At 44.0% G+C, this 20551-nt stretch overlaps 1 protein-coding gene across 3 annotated transcripts in view; it reads left to right on the top strand.

Moving 5' to 3' along the window:
* CDK6 (cyclin dependent kinase 6) overlaps positions 1 to 20551 on the top strand; it is a 248240-nt gene that overhangs the window by 101859 nt on the left and 125830 nt on the right. For all 3 annotated transcript variants that reach the window (XM_070471667.1, XM_070471655.1, XM_070471664.1), the window contains exon 4: positions 9513 to 9680. In XM_070471667.1, the coding sequence (XP_070327768.1) occupies positions 9513 to 9680 (168 nt within the window). The remainder of the gene's footprint in view (positions 1 to 9512; positions 9681 to 20551) is intronic.

Consider the following 20551-nt stretch of genomic DNA (forward strand, 5'->3'; position numbering starts at 1 on the left):
AATGAGAAAATGTGCACAGGGACGATAGAAAGGGAAGTCCCAGATACAGTAGGAAGGGCAGCGGTTAGTAGAGCGAGGGGCAGGACTTGAGGAAGCTGGGATGGAGACTCATTGCACAGGAGGAAGATGAACGCTGCAGGGAAGGGAGGGAGGCTTTCCCACCAGGAGCTGAGGGAGACGGGCAGATTCCAGTGCTCATCAGCGGGTGGGTGGTGCCCAGGAAGTTGATAGCATCCCTTGCTACTCTGTGTTTCTCTCTCAAGTGGAGTGCACTCCAGTGTGTTCAGAGGAGGAAGAGAGGTGATAAAGTAGAAGGACAGCAGTGAGGATTTCACCTACAGGGACACCACAGGAGCTAACCAGGGACCTGCACAGTTCCCTGGCAGCACTGTCGTCGTCAGGGTTGGAGACTGACTTCGTATTAATGGTGGACGTATGTGGTCTACCATTAATGTATGTGGTCATTTTTTCCCCGCTTAACAGTTCTCTGAAGCACAGGTAGAACAGCTGAGAAAGATAGCATTTGGGCTAATTGAGATTAATCTTTGCCTAGAGGATGAGATAGAATGACCACGGAACCAAAGAGGTAAGGAAATTGACGGATTTAACGAATGATGCTTGAAGAAGTTGCTTTCCAAGTTTAATTAATTATGCTAAGAAGTTTATGTGAATTTAAGTGGTATTTTGACATCCAAATAAATGTAATTAAAGATTGAAGTTAAGTAATAACATGTTCCTGATTTTGGCCATGGGAGTTGATGGCACAGAATGGAATGGAGTTGAAGAAGTCCAAGTTTCCTGAAACTAAGGAGGTTGGGGGTGGGGGGGGGCCGTGTTTCATTGGGGGGTGGGGGTTAAATGAAAGGTAGTAACCTTAACAGGTTTTAGTTAATATAATTTGAGTTGTTAGAACGATTTTCAGTTATTCTGAAAATTGTAAGAACAAGTCACAGTTAGTTGTTCTTGTAAGAACAATCGATGGCAACTTGTAGAACACTTGATGAAGAAACGTCTTAAGTAAGAGCATTATTTGGGGGGGAATTCCCTGGCAGTCCAGTGGTTACAATGCTGTGCTTCCACTTCAGGGAGCCCAGGTTCAACCCCTGGTCAGGGAACTAAGATCCCACAAGCCAATTTTTGGGCTTCCCTGGTAGCTCAGCTGGTAAAGAATCTGCCTGCAGTGTGGGAGACCTGGATTCAATCCCTGGGTTGGGAAGATCCCCTGGAGAAGGGAACAGCTACCCACTCCAGTATTCTGGCCTGGAGAATCCCATGAACTGTATAGTCCATGGGGTTGCAAAGCATCAGACACGACTGAGCCACTTTCACTTTCAAGAGCATTATTGGGCTTCCCAGGTGACGCTAGTGGTAAAGAACCCACCTGCCAATGTAGGAGACCTAAGAGACTCGGTTTCCCATCTCTGGGTCGGGACGATCCCCTGGAGGAGGGCACGGCAGCCCACACCAGTATTCTTGCCTGGAGAATCCCATGGACAGAGGAGCCTGGTGGGCTCCAATCCACAGGGTTGCAAAGAGTCGGACACAGCAAGCAACTTAGCACGCACGCGCGCAAGAGCATTGTTGCCCTAACTGCGAGGCCAGTGGTGGGCAGCCCCGAAGTCGGTCCTGCTATTGGTGATGTCATCAGAGAGCAGACTCTTTCCCTCATTACCCTCTGGCATGGCCTGTGTGCAGATGGAATCTCCCTTTCCATGTCAAGGTGGTTGCTACAGTCTCAAGTTCCTGCCCTCAAGCAGTACCATCATTTAGCGTAAGGTGCACAGGTGGAGTGAGTGCTGGGGGATGAGGAGGAAGTCCAGCAGAGAGCTTTCTGCAGTGGTCTTATTAGGGGAACAGTACTTTCTGAAATGTGCCTATATGTCTCAGGAGCTAGGGCTGGGTCTCAGGTCGGTGTCTGGATCCCCTCCTAGCAAACAGGAATGTGACTGCCATGATCCAGTCCATGACAGGCACCAACAATATAGTCAAACAGTCATATGCTCTACTCTTTGGAAAAGCAGCGTCTCTAGTATAGTATCTCATTTGGAGAGGAGGGAAGTATGGAGTGAGAGACAAGCTTTCACTTGAGGGAAGTGAGAAGGAAAATGCAGGAAGACAGTATTTTGTCCAGATACAGTCACTAAAAAGCATACTCTTGGGGACTCCCCCGGTGGTTTGGTGGTTAAGAATCCACCTTGCAATACAGGGTTCGATCCTTGGTCAGGAAACTAAGATCCTAGGTGCTGTTCACACTCCTGAGCCCATGGGCCACAACTAGAGAGTCCGTGGGCCACAATGAAAGATCGCACACACCACACAACGAAGACCTGACACAGGGAAATGAATTAACTTCAAAAAACTTATTAAGAAAAGCTTACTGTCAAATTTTTTTATTATGAAGAACATGTTTTGAAATGGGGAAATAGCCACAGTATAGTTAAATGATTTTAAAAGGATCACAAAACAATGTGATCTATGTCTTGTCTAAAACAAAACACCATTTTGAGTCATTAGCCAGCAACCTAGGTACTTACACTCTGTATTTTCTTATTTATGCAATGTCAATTTTTGTATCCCAATCTGAGGAAGTCATAATTGACATTGTTATTTGTCGTTTCAGTTCCCAATGACTTTGCAGTGTGGGTTAGTAATAGCCATCAAGATGAGGTAATGATTCCTTCTTTTAGATGGTCTGTTTAGCCATTGCATTGTCTCTCAAACACCAACAATATTTCCAGGCTTGGTGAGCATCAGTTGTGATTTTCTTATTTCCACTTATTTGGGACTGATCCTTTACTTACTCAACATTATTGTCAGTTCCAGGATTGAACAGCATGTATAGCTCCTTTTTATGCTGTCTTCAGAATATGTATTTTGTTCATAAAATTTACGTAGGGAATGACTTTCATTGTGCTTTCCTCCGGTTGCCTAGAAGCCGTGGGAGTGAGAGGGGCAGCACCTGCCGTGAGGGGCTTTGCCTTTGTCTCTGCCGAAGAAGCCCAGACCCGGCCTCCCTTTGCGCAGCCAGCTCACCTTCTCCCTTTGGAAGCGAATGGCCCGTGACTTACGGCTCATCTCCAGGGCCTCCCATTTACTCCTTACTTTCAGTGTACCAGTTTTTCTTTCCAGCTAATCCGAAGCTTTAAGGAGCCCGCGTTAACCCTCCTCTTGCCTTTTTGGAGTGTGTTTTGCCCTTTGTGATTTGAGGTGAAGCGTTCTGTGGGTTCTCTTGAGGACCAGAGTGAGAAGTTTGGAATGCCGGCTTTGCAGCCCATTGTTAACACTGTGACTCGGTCAGTGAGAGCAGGAGACGCCACTCTCAGGTTTCGGGTGGAGTACACCAAGCTTAATAGAGTGACTTCAGGCAGATTCTCCTTAAGCACAGAGGTGGAAGGAGTGAAAGAAGCCACCTGATAGACTGCCCAGGACCAGGCTTTGTCACCCCTTACTTCATTGCTTATGCAGTAACACTGTACCACATTTTACAGGAGAGCTGTGGGTTTTTTAAAAGATCCTGGGACTACAGGTTGGATGCATGAGACAAGTGCTCGGGCCTGGTGCACTGGGAAGACCCAGAGGGATCGGGTGGAGAGGGAGGTGGGAGGGGGGATTGGGATGGAGAATACTTGTAAATCCATGGCTGATTCATTTCAATGTATGACGAAAACCACTGCAATGTTGTAAAGTAATTAGCCTCCAACTAATAAAAATAAATGGAAAAAAAAAACCTATATTAAGAAAAACACACACACAAAAAATAAAAGATCCCGGGACTAGATTCAGCAATCCACTTGTGGGCCTATATACCTGAAATTATTGAAAGCAGGGTCACAAAGAGATACTTAGATTTACATACCTACATTCGTAGCATATTCTTACAGTAACCAAAATAATACAAGTTCATCCTTCAGCAGATGAATGGATAAGCAAAATGTCATCAGTCCAGACAGTGGAATATTATTCAGCTTTAAAAGGAAGGAAGTTCTGACACATGCTGCAACATGGATGAACTTTGAGGACATTACACTGAACGAAATAAACCAGTCACAAAAGCAAATACATTGTGATTCCACTTACATGAGGTATCTAGAGTAGCCAGATTCGCAGAAACAGAGAGAAGAGTGGTTGCCAGGGCCTGGGAGGAGGGGAGAAATGAGGAGCTGTTTAGTGGGTACAGAGTAGAGTTTCAGTTTTGCAAGATGGAGAAGTTCTGGAGATTGGTTATACAGCAGTTTGAATATACTTACTACTAAACTATACAGTTAAAATTGGTTAAGGTGGGAAATTATATATATCTTATTACAGTTAAAATTTTAAAATACATACTTGTAATCAACAAAAAGAGGAAAAAGAGATCCTGAGACTAGCCCTCGCTGTTGTCAGTAGTCTTCTGCTTTGTGATCTCATCATCATGTGATCTTTTACTTCTCTTCTTATAATTATAGTAGTGTGCCATGTTAGTCGCCCAGTTGTGTCCGGCTCTCTGTGACCCTCTGGACTGTAGCCCGCCAGCTTCCTCTGTCCGTGGAGTCTCCAGGCAAGAATCCTGGAGTGGGTTGCCATGCCCTCCTCCAGGGGATCTTCCCGACCCAGGAGTTGAACCCGACTCTCCTGCACTGCAGGCCAGTCAACATGTTATTAGTTTAGTGTTGGTAAAAAACAACAACAACGCAAAAACCTCTGCTGTGTTGATCTGTGCGATTCCTCTAGCATCCCGCGTAAGAAACAAACTGGATAGGAGATCTTTGTAGGAAACAACAAATCGTTTATAAATAGACGCTTCTGTTAAAACTTGGATGACAAATTTGAAAAGACTGTGGTTTATACATCCAAAGGAGAAACAAATGATTAACTTTGTACAGGCTGTATATGTCTTAACTGTTTAAATCAATAAACTACTGACATATATTTTTGTTGCTGAAACCTGACGGTGTGGATACATTGCTTAGATTTAGATAGATATATCCAAAAATCCAGAATTGTCTATTGAGAGCTGTCATTTCTGTGATGTACTTTATGATATATAAGTTGGTGTTTTAAGTACTTTTGAAACCACTTTTTTTGTCGCTGGGAAAAAAAGACCCAATGATAAAAAACTTTTTCCCATTAGAAAAGCTTGAGGTAGATTTTCAGTTTGCCTGTTTGTTTTATTTTCAAAGAAATGAGAGAATTAGAGCTCTAGAACACCTCAGAGAAACTAATTGTTGTTACAAGGCTTTGAAGACTTGTGGTGTTCAGACTGAAGTCTGGAGTCTTTTTAAGGGAGGCCAAGGACGAAACCCCATCTGAAGTCACTGGGACCCAGACTTCATTCCAGGATGGTGTCCTGTTGAAACAGGCTCCCACGTCACATGTTTCAGAAAGACAGAGATAAACAGACTGTTTATCATTAGTGGAACTAGACATTCAAACCTTTTATACCAGAATTGGGCACTGTAACATTAAAAGGTTTTAAACCTATGTTTAACTTAATTGGCAGTATCCGTAGTTTCATTGCATTGCATCACTGGGATTACTGTGAAATATTTGAGTCTTGTATAAGACAGATTAATTTAGATTAAAATCTTGAGGAGCTAATTTAAAAGTATGTCTCACGATACTATAAATTGAGATGGAACAGATAATAAGCTTAAGTAGAGAATCCTTTGAAATGTCTTTGATCAAAGCATTTGTGATGCTGAAGGAAAGGTGATTTTTTTTCCTTTCTTTGTTTAGTGTTACAGTTTATCCATTCATATAATTCTCAGAAATTGGGACCAGAGTTCTTATTCTTATTTGTGACCAGAGTTACAAGTCTGTCATGCTCCAGTGCATCAATGCATTGGAATTAGTGAAGGAAATGAGATTTTTGGAAATTTTTTTTAAAATCATTAACTCAAGGTTTTGCTAGTTCGAAACTCTAATTGTAGCTGGTTGTTTCGGGTGTAAAAGAAAACCCAGTTTGCTAACCAAAAAAAATTAAGTAGCCTGATTAAATCTAAAGAGTGGTAATTCTTACATAGAACCAACTCTTTATGCATGGGTGTCATTTACATGGAGTCAAACATTAGACCAGTATGTGTGTTCTCATTGCTTAAACCGTGCTTTCCTATGATGTTAACAAGTCATTTTTATCTACATTTGCCTTTAAATAGAGGAGAACTACATTCTTAGAGTAAGTAGCAAAATAACACAACCTAAAACCAAATAATTTTGATTATGGCATAGAAGGAAAACTATGCAGCCACTAAAAATCGTATTGTATTAAAAAGTTAAATTTTAAAAGAATTTTGTTGAAGTGGCAAAATATTCACAATGAATTGTTAAATCTTTTTAAAGCAACTGTAAAATGTATACCAAATAATAACAATTTCTATTTAAAAATATGTTGTATTTATATATTGTTATATATATTGATATATAATATATATGATATATACAATGCTTCAGTACTAAATAGAATTATAATATACTTACACCTGCAGATAGATATACCAGTATCTGTTTAAAAGACTTGAAAGACAAAGTTATTTAACAGTAGAGTTTTCTCTGTTTTCTGAGTGGTGGGGTTTTGCATGATTTTTTTTCTTTCTTCCTCTAGATTTTTAATGAATTTTTTAAAAAGATTTCTACATGCATTAAGCATGGACCAATTTTATAACTAAGAAAAATATAGTATGTGCTATGAAGTGAAAGTCTCTTAGTCATGTCTGACTCTTTGTGACCTCATGGACAATACAATCCATGGAATTCTCCAGGCCAGAATACTAGAGTGGGCAGCTGTCTCCTTCTCCAGGGGATCTTCACGACCCAGGAATCAAACCAGGGCCTCCTGTGCTGCGGGCGAATTCTTTACCAGCTGAGCTACCAGGGCTGTGTAAATACACAAATGAAAGCAGCGTACATGTATTTAAACCCAGGTGGCTCGGTCAGTAAAGAATCCGCCTGCATTACCGGAGACCTGGGTTTGATCCCTCGGCTGGGAAGATCTCCTTGGAGGAAGGTATGGCAGCCCGCTCCAGTAGTCTCGCCTGGAGAATCCCCATGGACAGAGGAGCCTGGTGGGCTGCAGTCCATAGCGCTGTAAAGAGTCAGACAGGACTGAGTGACTAAGCGCAGCACACAGTTCAAGCTTTTTATAAATTTCAGTTCAGGTCAGTCACTCAGACGTGTCCAACCCTTTGTGACCCCGTGAACCGCAGCACGCCAGGCCTCCCTGTCCATCACCAACTCCCGGAGTCCACCCAAACCCATGTCCATTGAGTCGGTGATGCCATCCAACCATCTCATCGTCTGTTGTCCCCTTCTCCTCCTGCCCTCAATCTTTCCCAGCATCAGGGTCTTTTCAGATGAGTCAGTTCTTCACATCAGGTGGCCAAAGTATTGGAGTTTCAGCTTCAACATCAGACCTTCCAATGAACACCCAGAATTGATCTTTAGGATGGACTGGTTGGATCTCCTTGCAGTCCACGGGACTCTCAAGAGTCTTCTGCAATGTATAAATTTAGATGGGCCTTATTAGTAATTACTTGGTTCAGATTTTTACATATTTATTCTACTCATTGGCTGCTTACACTGTTTGAACACTGAAACATGAATCAAGCACATTTATTCTTGGTACTGTTTGAAAGGGTTGGTGCTTAGTGTATAAGAAGCTAAAGATGGCAAGCCAGCATGATATTACTTCGGGTTATTCATGCTGTTTAAAGTCCACTGCATACAAGTCGTGTGCCACAGAAGATTACTTCCATTAACATTTTTGTGCTTCACTTTCACACTCTTATTCATTGCAAGTTGCTTTGCCCTCCGTGGTTCTTAAGTCCGGGACCACTGTCCCTCGACAGTGCAGTCTGGTCTTTTCATCTTTGGAAACTTAGAAGGTAACCCCGGCCAGTTCATCAGATCCATTTAGGTGGAACTCGAAAAGAATTCCAGTTCACCTGTGTCATCCCTACGTAGCGCTTTGTTCACTGACCTTGTGACAGTGGCCACGTTTTCCTCTGGTTATTTCTGACTCAGTCTCCCCCAGGAAATGGGACGCTTCAATGGTGATCATTTTTTCATTTTTTTCCTGCAAACTACACAACCTCTTCACATGCATTACTTCATTTAAATCTCGTATTATGAAAAGTAGGCCCCATTATAGGTGGAAAACTCAGGCTTTGGTTTTGAATAAGCCAGGAGCTAAAGATAGAACTCCCTGAAGAAAATACCAATACTGTAAAGTCAATAACCAAATACAGCCCAACTGGTGAGCAAGTGTGTGCTCACCGCCCCTCCCAGCTCTAAAGCCCCTGATGCTGCCTAAGCATTTTTCTAACCCTTACGAGAGCCAAATTAATTCCCTTTATACGCCATTCTCATGGTTTTATGTGGGGTGGAGGAGGTAGGTCCGTCTTATGAACCTCCAGATTTCAAAGGGTCATATCACGTTCACTACCTTAAATTCTTTCCATCCAGCACTGTTTCTGAGTTTAAAATATTGTATCTGCTTTTACAAATTCTAAAATTAGCAGAAGGTGTGACACTGGTCCAGAGGCCTCCATGCTGGCTGATTCAGTAAGTGCCTGCTGCGGTCAGTGCTTTCCAAACAGTGATCCTGTGCAGTAGCTTTTGTCACTTTCCTGTTTTTACAGACAGAAAAAGTGAGGCTTGGTGAGGTTACACTGCTTACCTAGTTTTCCATACTCGTATGATCATTGACCTAATAAAGGAGTGCCTTGGGAATTAGAATCCAGTTTTCCTGGACTCTGGTTCAAATCAAGACTCTGTTTTTATTGCCAGTGGTGCTACTTTGGGCTAATTACACACACCTACTATGTATCAGCTTCTTTTATTTACCCAGTGTTGTGGTATGGATTAAGTGAATTACTAAAGCAGTACTTGACACATAATGACTGCTAAATAATAGGTGCTATAAAAATATTAAGAACTACTATTGCTGTTAGCATTGTTTACTGGATTTTAATTGTTGAAATCATGAGTTAAATCATATAAAAGTTTGTGAAGTGGAAAATGTCCCTCTCTCGCCAGCTGCCTTCTCTCCCCACCATTAAACCCTGGACACCAGTTTGGTATATATCCTTCCAGAATATTTCCTATGTCATCTGAAACTTTTTTTTTTTTAAATGTTTATTTGGCTTCGCCAGGCCTTAGTTGCAGCACATGGGATCTTTAGTTGAGGCAAGTGAACTTTTTAATTGTGGCATGTGGGATCTACGTCCCTGACCAGGGATTGAACCTGAGCTCCCTACATTGGGAGTGCAGAGTCTTAGCCCCTGGACCACCAGGGAAGTCCCTGAAATTATTTTTAAATCATCCCTTCATTAATAAAATACAGGTGGAGAGCGACACATCTGTAGTAATCTTGAGCTTGGGAGAGTGGAGCCGTAGAAAGGGGGACAGATTCATTCATTCAGCAGGTACTTAGCAGATGCTTTGTCTGTGCCAAACACTAGTCTGAGTACTGAGAATTCAGCACGTTGAATTGCTCTTTTGGTGATGGATTGATGTTGTTTTTCGGTTTTATTTAGGATATGATGTTTCAGCTTCTCCGAGGCCTGGACTTCCTCCATTCTCACCGAGTGGTGCACCGTGATCTAAAGCCACAGAACATTCTGGTGACCAGCAGTGGACAAATAAAGCTGGCTGACTTCGGCCTCGCCCGCATCTACAGTTTCCAGATGGCGCTTACCTCGGTGGTGAGTGAGAAAGCACTGTTCTTTCATTCAACTTCATCTTCCTCTTTGGAGTGACAGACTGCCCCCATTCCGGGCCCCTGATGGTATTACTGCCCGTGGTCAGTTTGTGGACAGAGTGTCTTTGCCCTTTTTATATGGCAGGCGGTAGGAAGAGAGTGTTCTGCTTACAACTGCTGACACATCCGGGCTGGTCTTGTTGTGGACAGAACCCATTGCAGAAATAGACCGTTGCTTCTTAGCCACTAGAAAGGAATCAGTTACAAGTTTCCCAATGGTTTTGCCATATGGCTTTTTGCCATAACCACTGTTTCCAGAGCGGCGTATGTAGGGTCTGGGGAGATGCAGCTCAAGGTCAGGGCCAGGAACGTGCTCCTGTCCTCGTCCGAGGAACGGCCAGGCACCTGCGCAGGTGTGTGAAAGCATCCCTGTGAGGCTGCGGCGTCGGCTGTGAAGGAGAGATTGCACTTAGAGTGAACCTGGATGACCCGCGAACAGGCAGCGCCTCCCCGCTGCCTGGCAGCCTCCTCCAGGCCGCCGCACAGAGCGCAGACCCACAGGCTCTATTTTGGCCAAGGAGGACAGTTGTAATATTCTGGTTTTTGTGTCTCATGCAGACATAAAACCATAATAGCCGCTGACTTTGGTTAGCTTCTGTTTCTCCTAATGTAGTTCATTGTTTCCGAGATGAATTGTGGTGAAAATACACCCAAAATATACAAGAGGAGCCTGGAAGTGAGCACTAATAAATACAGTTGTCTTTGAAGGGCCTGTTTTACATACAGTGAATTCATGCATAGATTTTTTTTTTTTTTTTTAAGCCCAGGAATGTCCCTTTGCTGTGCTAAGGACGTGGACACATGGATGTGGGCTCAGAGAATCCTTTTGATTCCATGAACACTACAAACATTGCCCCCAAAGCTTTACATTAAGCCTTAAGTAAAAGAATCTTCATGGGTCAATATGTCATTGTCTACGTATTATCCATCTTTATTTATTAATTTATTTTAATTGGAGGCTAATAACTGTACAGTATTGTGGTGGTTTTTGCCAGACATTGACATGGATCAGCCACGGGTGCATATGTGTCCCCGTCCTGAACCCCCCTCCCACCTCCCTCCCATCCCACCCCTCTGGGTTGTCCTAATGCGCCGGCTTTGAGTGCCCTATTTCCTGCATCAAACTTGGACTGGTGATCTATTTCACATATGGTAATATACATATTTCAGGATGGTAACGACGACCCTGTGTGCGAGACAGCAATAGAGACACAGATATAAAGTCTCTTTTGGACTCTGTGGGAGAAGGTGAGGTTGGGATGATTTGAGAGAATAGCACTGAAACATGTATATTACCGTATTGTCCACCTTTTAGCCTCAAAGTGGTTCTCAGTCAAGGGTGGTGCTGGAGGCGGGAGGGGAAACGTGGTTGAGCAATGTATGATGGCATCTTTGGTCATCATAACAACTTGGGCGGTGGAGGCGGCTGCAAGGTGGCTAATATTCTGCCTAACAAAGAATTGCCTCCACAAATTCCAGTAATGCCCCAGCTGAGAAGTAGAAGTTCAGGAGGGGAGTTGGAAATTCTCAAGAGAGAACTTGCCTTAGAAAAACACTCAATTTGCAAAAGTATTCTGCTTCCTCATCCCCAAAATACAGATGCTGGAACCTGGTACATGACAGATCACATGGTTTCCCAGTGTTCTACACTATAGCTAGGGCAAGAGAGGTTTTTTTGCAGAAGATTCCTTTGAATGCGTGACCATTGTTGAGACAGAAGCATTCTTGTTTCCTGTTTGCCCAACACACACTATCACTTTTGAGAAGAGTGGGCACAGAATGGTGTTTAAAGGACACATCTCCGATTTGGGTGGTGTCAAGTGAGCCCTTGTATGCTTATATAATCGCACCAGAAAGGGCTGAGTCTGTGTGTTTCCCCAGTGGGAAGGGTGAGGTAGGCTGCGGCTTCCCTAGGAAGTAGTTTTGTATGTTGTTTCGGGGCCCTGGGGAGAAACTTGAATAGGCTTTGAGATCTGGACAGATGATGGAAGGAACTGGTCTCTTTGGGTAGCTTAATTGAAGGAAGGATGAGCCATAACTGAACCACTTTATTTTAATCCCCCCTCAACGGGGCACTGAAAACCGTAAATAAAAACAGGAAAGCCAGTTGGGTTTGTTTTGATTTTTTTTTTTTCTTCTTCTTCTTAAATTTGAGGAATGATAGCCCAGCTTGTGCGTAACACCAATTAACATTCCATTCTCACTGAAAGTTGATATGTTGAGACAGGAAAGTGGAGACAAATGATTTCATACAGAAAAGAGGAAAGGCAATCATAAATACCTGATTTTTCAGTATCTAGCTTGTACTGCATACTCTATACTTCTTATGTGACATAAAATAATTCTTACATGACATAAAATAAAAAAGATTAGCAATCGGAAAAGACACTGGAACAAATTGAAATTATACTTGAAACAGTAATAGCTGAAATTTAATGTTAAGAATAAAGAGTATGTATGATTCCTGTAGAATGCTGCATTAAATTTTTTCCCACTGTTTTTCTTTTTAAGGGAAAATCCATTTCTATAGTGATACATTGGTTTACATACACATGGTGACACGTAGACTTGGAATTGTTTTTTTTAGCCTGAACTGGTATTTTTGTTTTGTTTTTTTTTCTTTTTTGCATTTCTCGAAGAGAAAAAGACTACACTCCACTTCCTGGAAATACGCATATTTTAGTGGGTTATGTCATACAGGAACTGGGAATCAACTTGATTTGTGGAATGTTAAAGAAATTACAAGTTAACTGATTCGAAACTGACATTTTACAACGATGAGAAACGCTAATATATAACTTCTGTTCCAAAGCCTGACTCAGATTTCCTCTTTGGTACCCCCTGCAGAAATTAATCCCACCTTCCTCCTACATTATTTCCAAAGAAGCATCTTATTAATGCCTTTCGTAAGACTGTTTTCTGTCTTGTTTGTAATTATTTAGGGATTTTGTTTATCAAGTTCTAAGTTCCTTAAAGGAGTTGGCCTTTTGGGTAGAAATTAATTTAGGACAGTCCTAAGTCTGGACTAAAGTTGTGGCTAAAGTTGGTGTAACATAAGGCCAAATGCTCTGACTTGGCTTGGCTTCCATCTGATCAGGGAGGCTTATGTGCCCTTAGGGCTTCCCTGGTGGTTCAGCGGTAAAGAATCCGCCTGCCAGTGCAGGAGACTCGAATTCGATCCCTGAGTCAGGAAGGTCCCCTGGAGAAGGAAATGGCAACCCACTCCAGTATTCTTGCCTGGGAAATCCCATGGACAGAGGAGCCTGGTGGGCTACAGTCGAAGGGGTTGCAAAGAGTCGGACACGACTTAGTAACTCAATAACAATAAAGAGCCCTTAAGTGGATGCCTCCCCCGTGACACAGAGGTGTCTTAGGAAGAACTGGGATCTTGCTGTCACAGCATCCAGTCAGGTATGCACTGTAGCCTCAGAGGGAAAAGTGCTTTATACTTGTTTCTGTAAACGGTACAGAATCACGATGTGGATGGCTACAGCGAAGACCCTAGCACCAGGCGGGAGGGTCCCCTGGCCTGGGTTTCACAATTTGCAGGAGCCAGCTCTGGCCCTGCTCTCACCACGCGTCATTTGATGGGTACAGAATCCAGGTACCTCTCTGGTCTGAGACGCCCACGCTCAGGCAGCCAAACGCAAGGCATTGGAGTTGCCTGACCGAATGGGGATCGCACAGGCTCTTCTCTCCTTCCTAAAAGCACATCGGGCCACCCGCGTGCTCGCTGCACACCTAAGGGGCAGAAGCTTGCGGACGCTGGGCAGGATGGAGACATGCAGATGTGGGTGGCCATAAGCACGTACATGAGGCCTCTTGCTCTGCAGGGAGATGCTGGGGAGGTGAAGAGAAGTGGAGCCCATTATACTCAGAGCCTGGTGAAGAACTGTTTCTGAAACCCTGAAAATCAAATTCTGCGACCTCTATTGAAATAACTACATTTGTAGAAAACCAGAGAATAGGTCAGAGGGAGCTTCTTTCCATTGTACGAAAGTGGCCTGTACGAATCATGCCTCATGCGGTTATATATAATCTTGTGGCAGATGGATTTCAAGAATACAGGCATACCTCATTTTATTGCACCTCGCTCTGTTGCATTTAGCAGATGTTGCATTTTTTACACACGTTTTGTGGTGACCCTGCATCACAGCACCACTTTCCAACAGCGTTTGCTCACGTACTGTCTCTGTGTCACTTTTTTGTAATTCTGGCAATATTTCAAACTTTTTCAATCTTAAATTGAATATTTGTTGTGGTGATCTGTGATGTTACTATTTCAATAACATGAGCTGCAGAAGGCAGCATTTCTTAGCAATAATTATTTTTTAATGAAAGTATGTACATTTTCAGGGCTTCCCAGGTGTCATAGTAGTAAAGAATCTGCCTGCCAGTACAGGAGACCTGGGTTTGATCCCTGGGTCGGGAAGATCCCTGGCAGCAGGGCATGGCAGCCCACTCCGGTATTCTTGCCTGGAGAAGCCCATGGGCAGACCAGCCTGGCGGGCCACAGTCCATGGGGCCCCAAAGAGTCGTATAACACGGAGCAAACATGCACACATGGACTTTTTGTTTTGTTTGTTTTTTAATTAATTTGTTTTAATTGGAGGAGAATTACTTTACAGTGTTCTGGTGGGTTTCGCCATACAGCAGCATTAATCGGCCGCAGGTATGCACGTGTTCTCCTCCCCTTCCCCACCATCCTGAACTCCCCTCCTACCTGCGTCCCCACCTACGCCTCTGGGTCGTCCCGGAGCCCTGGCTCTGGGTGCCCTTCTTCACACACAAACTCAGGTCGGTCATCTGTTTCACACATGGTAATGTACGTTTCAATGCAGTTCTCTCAAATCACACTACCCTCGCCTTCTCCCACTGAATCCAGAACTCGGTCCTTTACATCCGTGTCTCCTTTGCTGCCCTGCACGTAGGAACATCAGCACCGTCTTTCTAAATTCCATACGTATGTGTTAATATACACTGTCTGTCATTCTCTTTCTGACTTACTTCACTCTGTATAACAGGCTCTAGGTTAATCTACCTTGTTAGAGCTGACTCAAATGTGTTCCTTTTTATAGCTGAGTAATGGTTCCCTGTTCTCCACACCCTCTCCAGCATTTCTTGTTTGTAGAATTTTTGATGATGGCCGTTCTGACCTGTGTGAGATGGTACCTTATTGTGGTTTTGATTTGCATTTCTCTAATAATGAATGATGTTAAGCATCTTTTCATGTGTTTATTAGTCGTCTGTATGTCTTCTTTGGAGAAATGTCTGTTTAGTTCTTTTGCCCACTTTTTGATTGGGTTGTTTGGTTTTGTTTTTTTTTTTTTTTGGTGTTGAGCTGCATGAGTTGCTTGTATATTTTGGAGATTAATTCTTTGTCAGTTGTTAACGTTTACTACTGTTTTCTCCCATTCGGAGGGCTGTCTGTTCACTGTGCTTGTAGTTTCCTTCATTGTGCAAAAGCTTTTAAGCTTAGTTAGGTACTGTTTGTTTATTTTTGCTTTTATTTCCATTACTCTGGGAGGTGGGTCATAGAGGATCTTGCTGTGATTTATGTCGGAGAGTGTTCTGCTTAACACATACACATCTTTAAAGACATAATGCTATTGCATTCTCAGTAGATTATAGTTGGTTGTTTGGTCGCTAATTCATGTCCGCCTCTTTTGCGTGTGTCTGCTCCCTTAAAATCATCCAAGTGCCTGATCACGACAGTGCACACATCATGCTCCCGGTATGGTGTGAGACTGCTTTGAGGGCCGTTCAGAGCGATGCCGGAGTTGATGTTTTTATATCCAGATGTAATTGCCACATCTATGCAGTTAGAGTGAGTTACTCCCCAGGGCAGCCACCACGATGCCACCTGTGGATAGAGAGAAGGCTACAGCTTAAAATGAGCTCATTCCTTTTGGGGCATCAGTAACTTCTCATGCTGGGATGAAGTCCAGAATTGGCCTGCCGTAAACCTATTTCTGTTCTTCAGTGAACAATAAGCATTACATTGCCTTTCCACTGTTTGGGGAGGGCCTTTTTCCAATTGTTAGACAAATGGGAAAATTAGCATTTTTCCTCCAAATGCCTGTGCCTAACACACAGTTTGGAGGAAAACAAAAATCCACTTTGTACCATATGGAAGAATGAGAATATTCTTCTGTCTTTTCAGTGACTTAGTAAAAATACTCACTAAGTGAATCACATTCTCCTTCTCAAAAGTTCCTTTTTTTATATTATCTTTCCTATTAAAGGACATATGTATTCATATGAAAGCACCTTCCTCTCTGTAGAAATAAAAGATAACAACTAAATAGTGAACATGGGAAGACTTTTTTGATAGTTATACAGATTACAAAAATTCACTTGGGGATTTTTTTTTTATGTGAAACTGATAAAAAATTGCTGTATTTAAGATCACTCCACAAGAATTGTTTAATACAAGAATTAGAAAAAAAAAACCCAATTGCTTGCATCCTCTCCTTATGCCTCTGGTGGTTCCCTCTTCCAGTGCCCACATGGGAAGCAACTGCATGCAAGAATGAATGCTCGGTCACTTCAGTCGTATCCAACTCTTTGTGACCCCATGGGCTGTATAGTCCACCAGGCTCCTCTGACCATGGGATTCTCCAGGCAAGAATACTAGAGTGGGTTGCCACGCTGTCCTCCGGGGGTCTTCCCGACCCAGGGATCGACTCTGAGTCTCTTTCATCTTCTCCTTTGGCAGGCAGGTCCTTTGCGCCACCTCAGAAGCCTGTGGGTAGCGTTTAGTAAACACTAAAGAAACTTTGTGGATTCAGAACCTTTTTGATAATCATAGGGTAGAACGTTTGAAATGGAGTTGCGATATTCAGTCAACAGATACTGATCGTTTTCCACATGCCAAGCACTGTCGGTGACTCCGCGGGACCGTGGGGAACAGAAGTGGAGCTCAAAATGGGGAGGCAAATCTTAATCAGTTAGTCATGCCAAGAAGTGTAGAGTTAGAGACAGAGGTAAGTGCAGTGAAGAAGGGCAGAATGCTGCAAGGCCCTGGGGTCAGGGAAGCCCTCCCCGCTCACACCCTCCAGGATGGGAGATGCTCAGAGAGGCCGCCAGCATCCTCCCTGGATGCAGGCCCCGGGGAGGTGCCCGTCCTGCAGTCTCCGCTCGTTTTGTCAGTTTCTGTTGGGGATAGCTCACTTGACAGCACCCAGTTGGCACCACCACGCCGGCAAAGGGAAGCCGGCCCCAGGATCAGAGAACAATGTCATCTTTTACAGGAGAAAATAAATTGTTTATGCTTGTTTCCTCTTCGTGCGTGTTGTGTTTACTATGGAGACCTGGCAGGGTCTGTGCCTCCTTGGGCAGCCGAGCTGCTCCCACAGAAGCCTGCAAAGCCTGCCAGTGCATACTGAGGAAATCAGAGCAAAGGCGTGAACCGAGTATAATGGAAAAAACCCAAAACCCGTCGCCAGGGCACCTCGGCGAAAGGGCAGGACACACCTCGCCAGGCTCCCGCCCCGTCCGACCTCTGCCTGCCGGGAGACAGCCAGGTCTGTGCTGTGAAAGCTGCCGGCCGCCAGTACCTGCTTCCCAGCTCACAATGGAGCGTTTGTGCAGCTTTCGTTTTCACTTTCACCAGCGAGGGAAGTGGAGCACAATGGGGCCATGCCCACGCTTGGGAACAGCACACGTTTTTCCTTAGGATTCCCAGGGCTGGGTACGTGGAAGATGCCAGAGCCAAGACAAACATGAGCAGCCAGCCAGATCCTCCGGTACGCTTTCCCAGTGGCAATCAAACACATTCCAGTTACCGTCTGATGGGTAGTCTCTGCCTGTGGGGTGCTGTTGACCACGCTGAGCACCTTCCCTGAAGAAAGAGCCTGTATTCCACACCGTGCAAGATGCCGCCGTAGGTGTGTCTGCCTGTGTGCGTGCGGGTGCCTATCACATTGCACCAGGTGTTCTTGCTAAGTTCATCAAATGACTGCTTTCCTTGTTTGTAAAAGATAGACATTCATTTGACTCACCTAATTCCAGCTCCTTCATAAGCTGGATCACTGTTGCGAATTAGTTCTGGACAAAAACAGTTTAACTGTAATGCTGCTGCTAGGTATGCTTCCTCCATACATCTGTTCTGCCAGCTCAGCCAGGTATGATATAGACAGGGTCTGCTTGTCACCTGGTTATTTACATTCATCCTACCTCTGTCTACCCTGTGTGATGCCAGTCAAGTCTCAGAAGTAAGTTGAATGATGGCTTAAAGGTGAGTCACTCAGTCCTGTCTGACTCTTTATGACCCTATGGACTGTAGCCCGCCAGGCTCCTCTGTCCATGGAGTTCTCCAGACAGGAATACTGAAGTGGGTTGCTATGCCCTTTTCTGGGGGATCTTCCCGACCCAGGGATCAAAGCCTGGTCTTCTGCATTACAGGAAGACTTTTTACTGTCTGAGCCACAGTGGAAGCCCAAATCTCAGAAGCTTGAGGCCTGATTTGAGTGTAAAGACCAACCATCGTCTTAACATTGAGGAGACCAAGTGCTTTAGAGAGGTTTTGCAAACAGAGGGTTTCTTAGGGATCCAGAAGCTGGAAAAATTTTGTTGCCTCTTCCATGGGAATGCACCTTCTGTGGTTGGTCAGGGGCTCGTCTGTCAAACTGCATTTAAGGGGATTATTCCGTCTCCCCTAAATTCCCTTAACTCAAGTGTCCTTTCATGTGCCTTCAACAGAGTATGAGACACAGTCCTTAGAACTGGGCAGAAAACCATGTCTCTACAACTTGGACTTTTACGTCCTCTCTAACTCTTAGGATATGTTGCTTCTGGTGTTTTACAGATACTGCTGCTTGCTTCCTTGCAAGGTGGGGGAAAGATAGGAGTATCTTCAGTTTCCTTGGGCTTGTCTAGTCTCCTGGTACAAGTTCCTGAGTTGAGATGTGTCACTGAAATTCTGTTACATTGAACACTGCCACTTTTATTCACTCACCTGCAGTGTTGTACTATTTTAGTGTTTCCTACAGTGCCCTCCTGGCCCATGGTAGGCACTTGATAAACACATGATGAATGAATGAAACAAATCCTCTTGATTCTCCAATGTCTAAAGAATGAATTCCGACTCGGTAGCATGGCATGCAGAGGATTGTTTTTTGCTTTTTCTGTGTTCAGTTCACTTCAGTCAGTCCATCATGTCCAACTCTTTGTGATACCATGACTGCAGCACACCAGGCCTCCCTGTCCATCACCAGCCCCTCCATCCTCTCCCTCCCACCTGCAAATCACCCCCATACTCAAAAGTACGTATTCCTTATTGTTGAACACCATCATTTCTCACTACTCTTTAAATTTAAGTTCTTTCACAACGCCCTGTTTTCACAGGTGAATTTGTGAATGAATTGCCAGCTCTGCTTTTTCTGTGTCACTGGTGGGACCATTGCATCATTATTCAGTTCAGTTCAGACACTCAGTCGTGTCCAACTCTTTGCAACCCCATGCATGCAGCACGCCAGGCCTCCCTGTCCATCACCAGCTCCCGGAGTTTACTCCAACTCATGTCCATAGAGTCGGTGATGCCATCCAACCATCTCATCCTCTGTCATCCCCCTCTCCTCCCACCTTCAATCTTTCCCAGCATCGGGGTCTTTTCAGAAGAGTTAGTTCTTCACATTAGGTGTCCAAAGTATTGGAGTTTCAGCTTCAGCATCAGTCCTTCCAATGAATATCCAGGACTGATCTCCTTTAGGATGGACTGGTTGGATCTCCTTGCTGTCCAAGGGACTCTCAAGAGTCTTCAACACCACCACAGTTCAAAAGCATCAATTCTTCGGTGCTCAGCTTTCTTTACAGTCCAACTCTCACATCCATACATGACCCCTGGAAAAACCAAACCTTTGACTAGATGGATCTTTGTTGGCAAAGTAATGTCTCTGCTTTTTAATATGTTGTCTAGGTTGGTCATAACTTTTCTTCCAAGGAGCAAGCATCTTTTAATTTCATGCATCTTTTAATCATACCATCTGCAGTGATTTTGCAGAGCCCCCCAAAATAAAGTCTGTCACTATTTCCATTGTTTCCCCATCTATTTGCCATGAAGAGATGGGACCAGATGCCGTGATCTTAGTTTTCTGAATGTTGAGCTTTAAGCCAACTTTTCCGCTCTTCCTCTTTCACTTTCATCAAGAGGCTGTTTAGTTCTTCTTCATTGATAAGCATCTAAAGATTTATTGTTTATTTTAAACTCAGCTTTCAGCTAATCCTCCCAGTTGCCCACTGCGTCACCCCCTGATAGTCACTGGAGCTCTGAGGGGGTTGCAGTTACAGTTTGAATATCTGTTGGGGCAGCCAGTCCTGACATTCAAATAATTACCGTGCTTTGTCCTCCTTATTTGGTATCACAAGCCTTCCTATCCCTCCTCTACTTGTACATAGGTACATTTCCTATATGATGTGTTTAAATTAAGGTTTTGGGGGATCCTTAAAGGAACCGTAATGTTGTAGGAAAAGGTAGAAAATGTCTGCGTTATTGTTTCCTTTAGTCATATTATTTAGTCCTCTTGGGTTCTTGCGAAGTATAGGTACGTGTTTCTGTTAATCTAGTATGTGGGTGTGTGCCTGCTCAAGTCGCTTCAGTGGCGCCCAACTCTTGTGACCCTGTGGACTGGGGCCCACCAGGCCCCTCTGTCCATGGGATTGTCCAGGCAAGAATACTGGAGTGGGGTGCCACGCCCTGCAGCAGGGGATCTTCCCGACCCAGGGATCGAGCCCAGGTCTCCTGGGTCTCCTGAGTTGGCAGGCGGGTTCTTTACCGTTCAATCACCTGGGAAGCCCTGATTTGTATAGCTGTCT

The sequence above is a fragment of the Odocoileus virginianus genome, chromosome 1 (assembly GCF_023699985.2).
Source record: "Odocoileus virginianus isolate 20LAN1187 ecotype Illinois chromosome 1, Ovbor_1.2, whole genome shotgun sequence".
Lineage (NCBI taxonomy): Eukaryota > Metazoa > Chordata > Mammalia > Artiodactyla > Cervidae > Odocoileus > Odocoileus virginianus.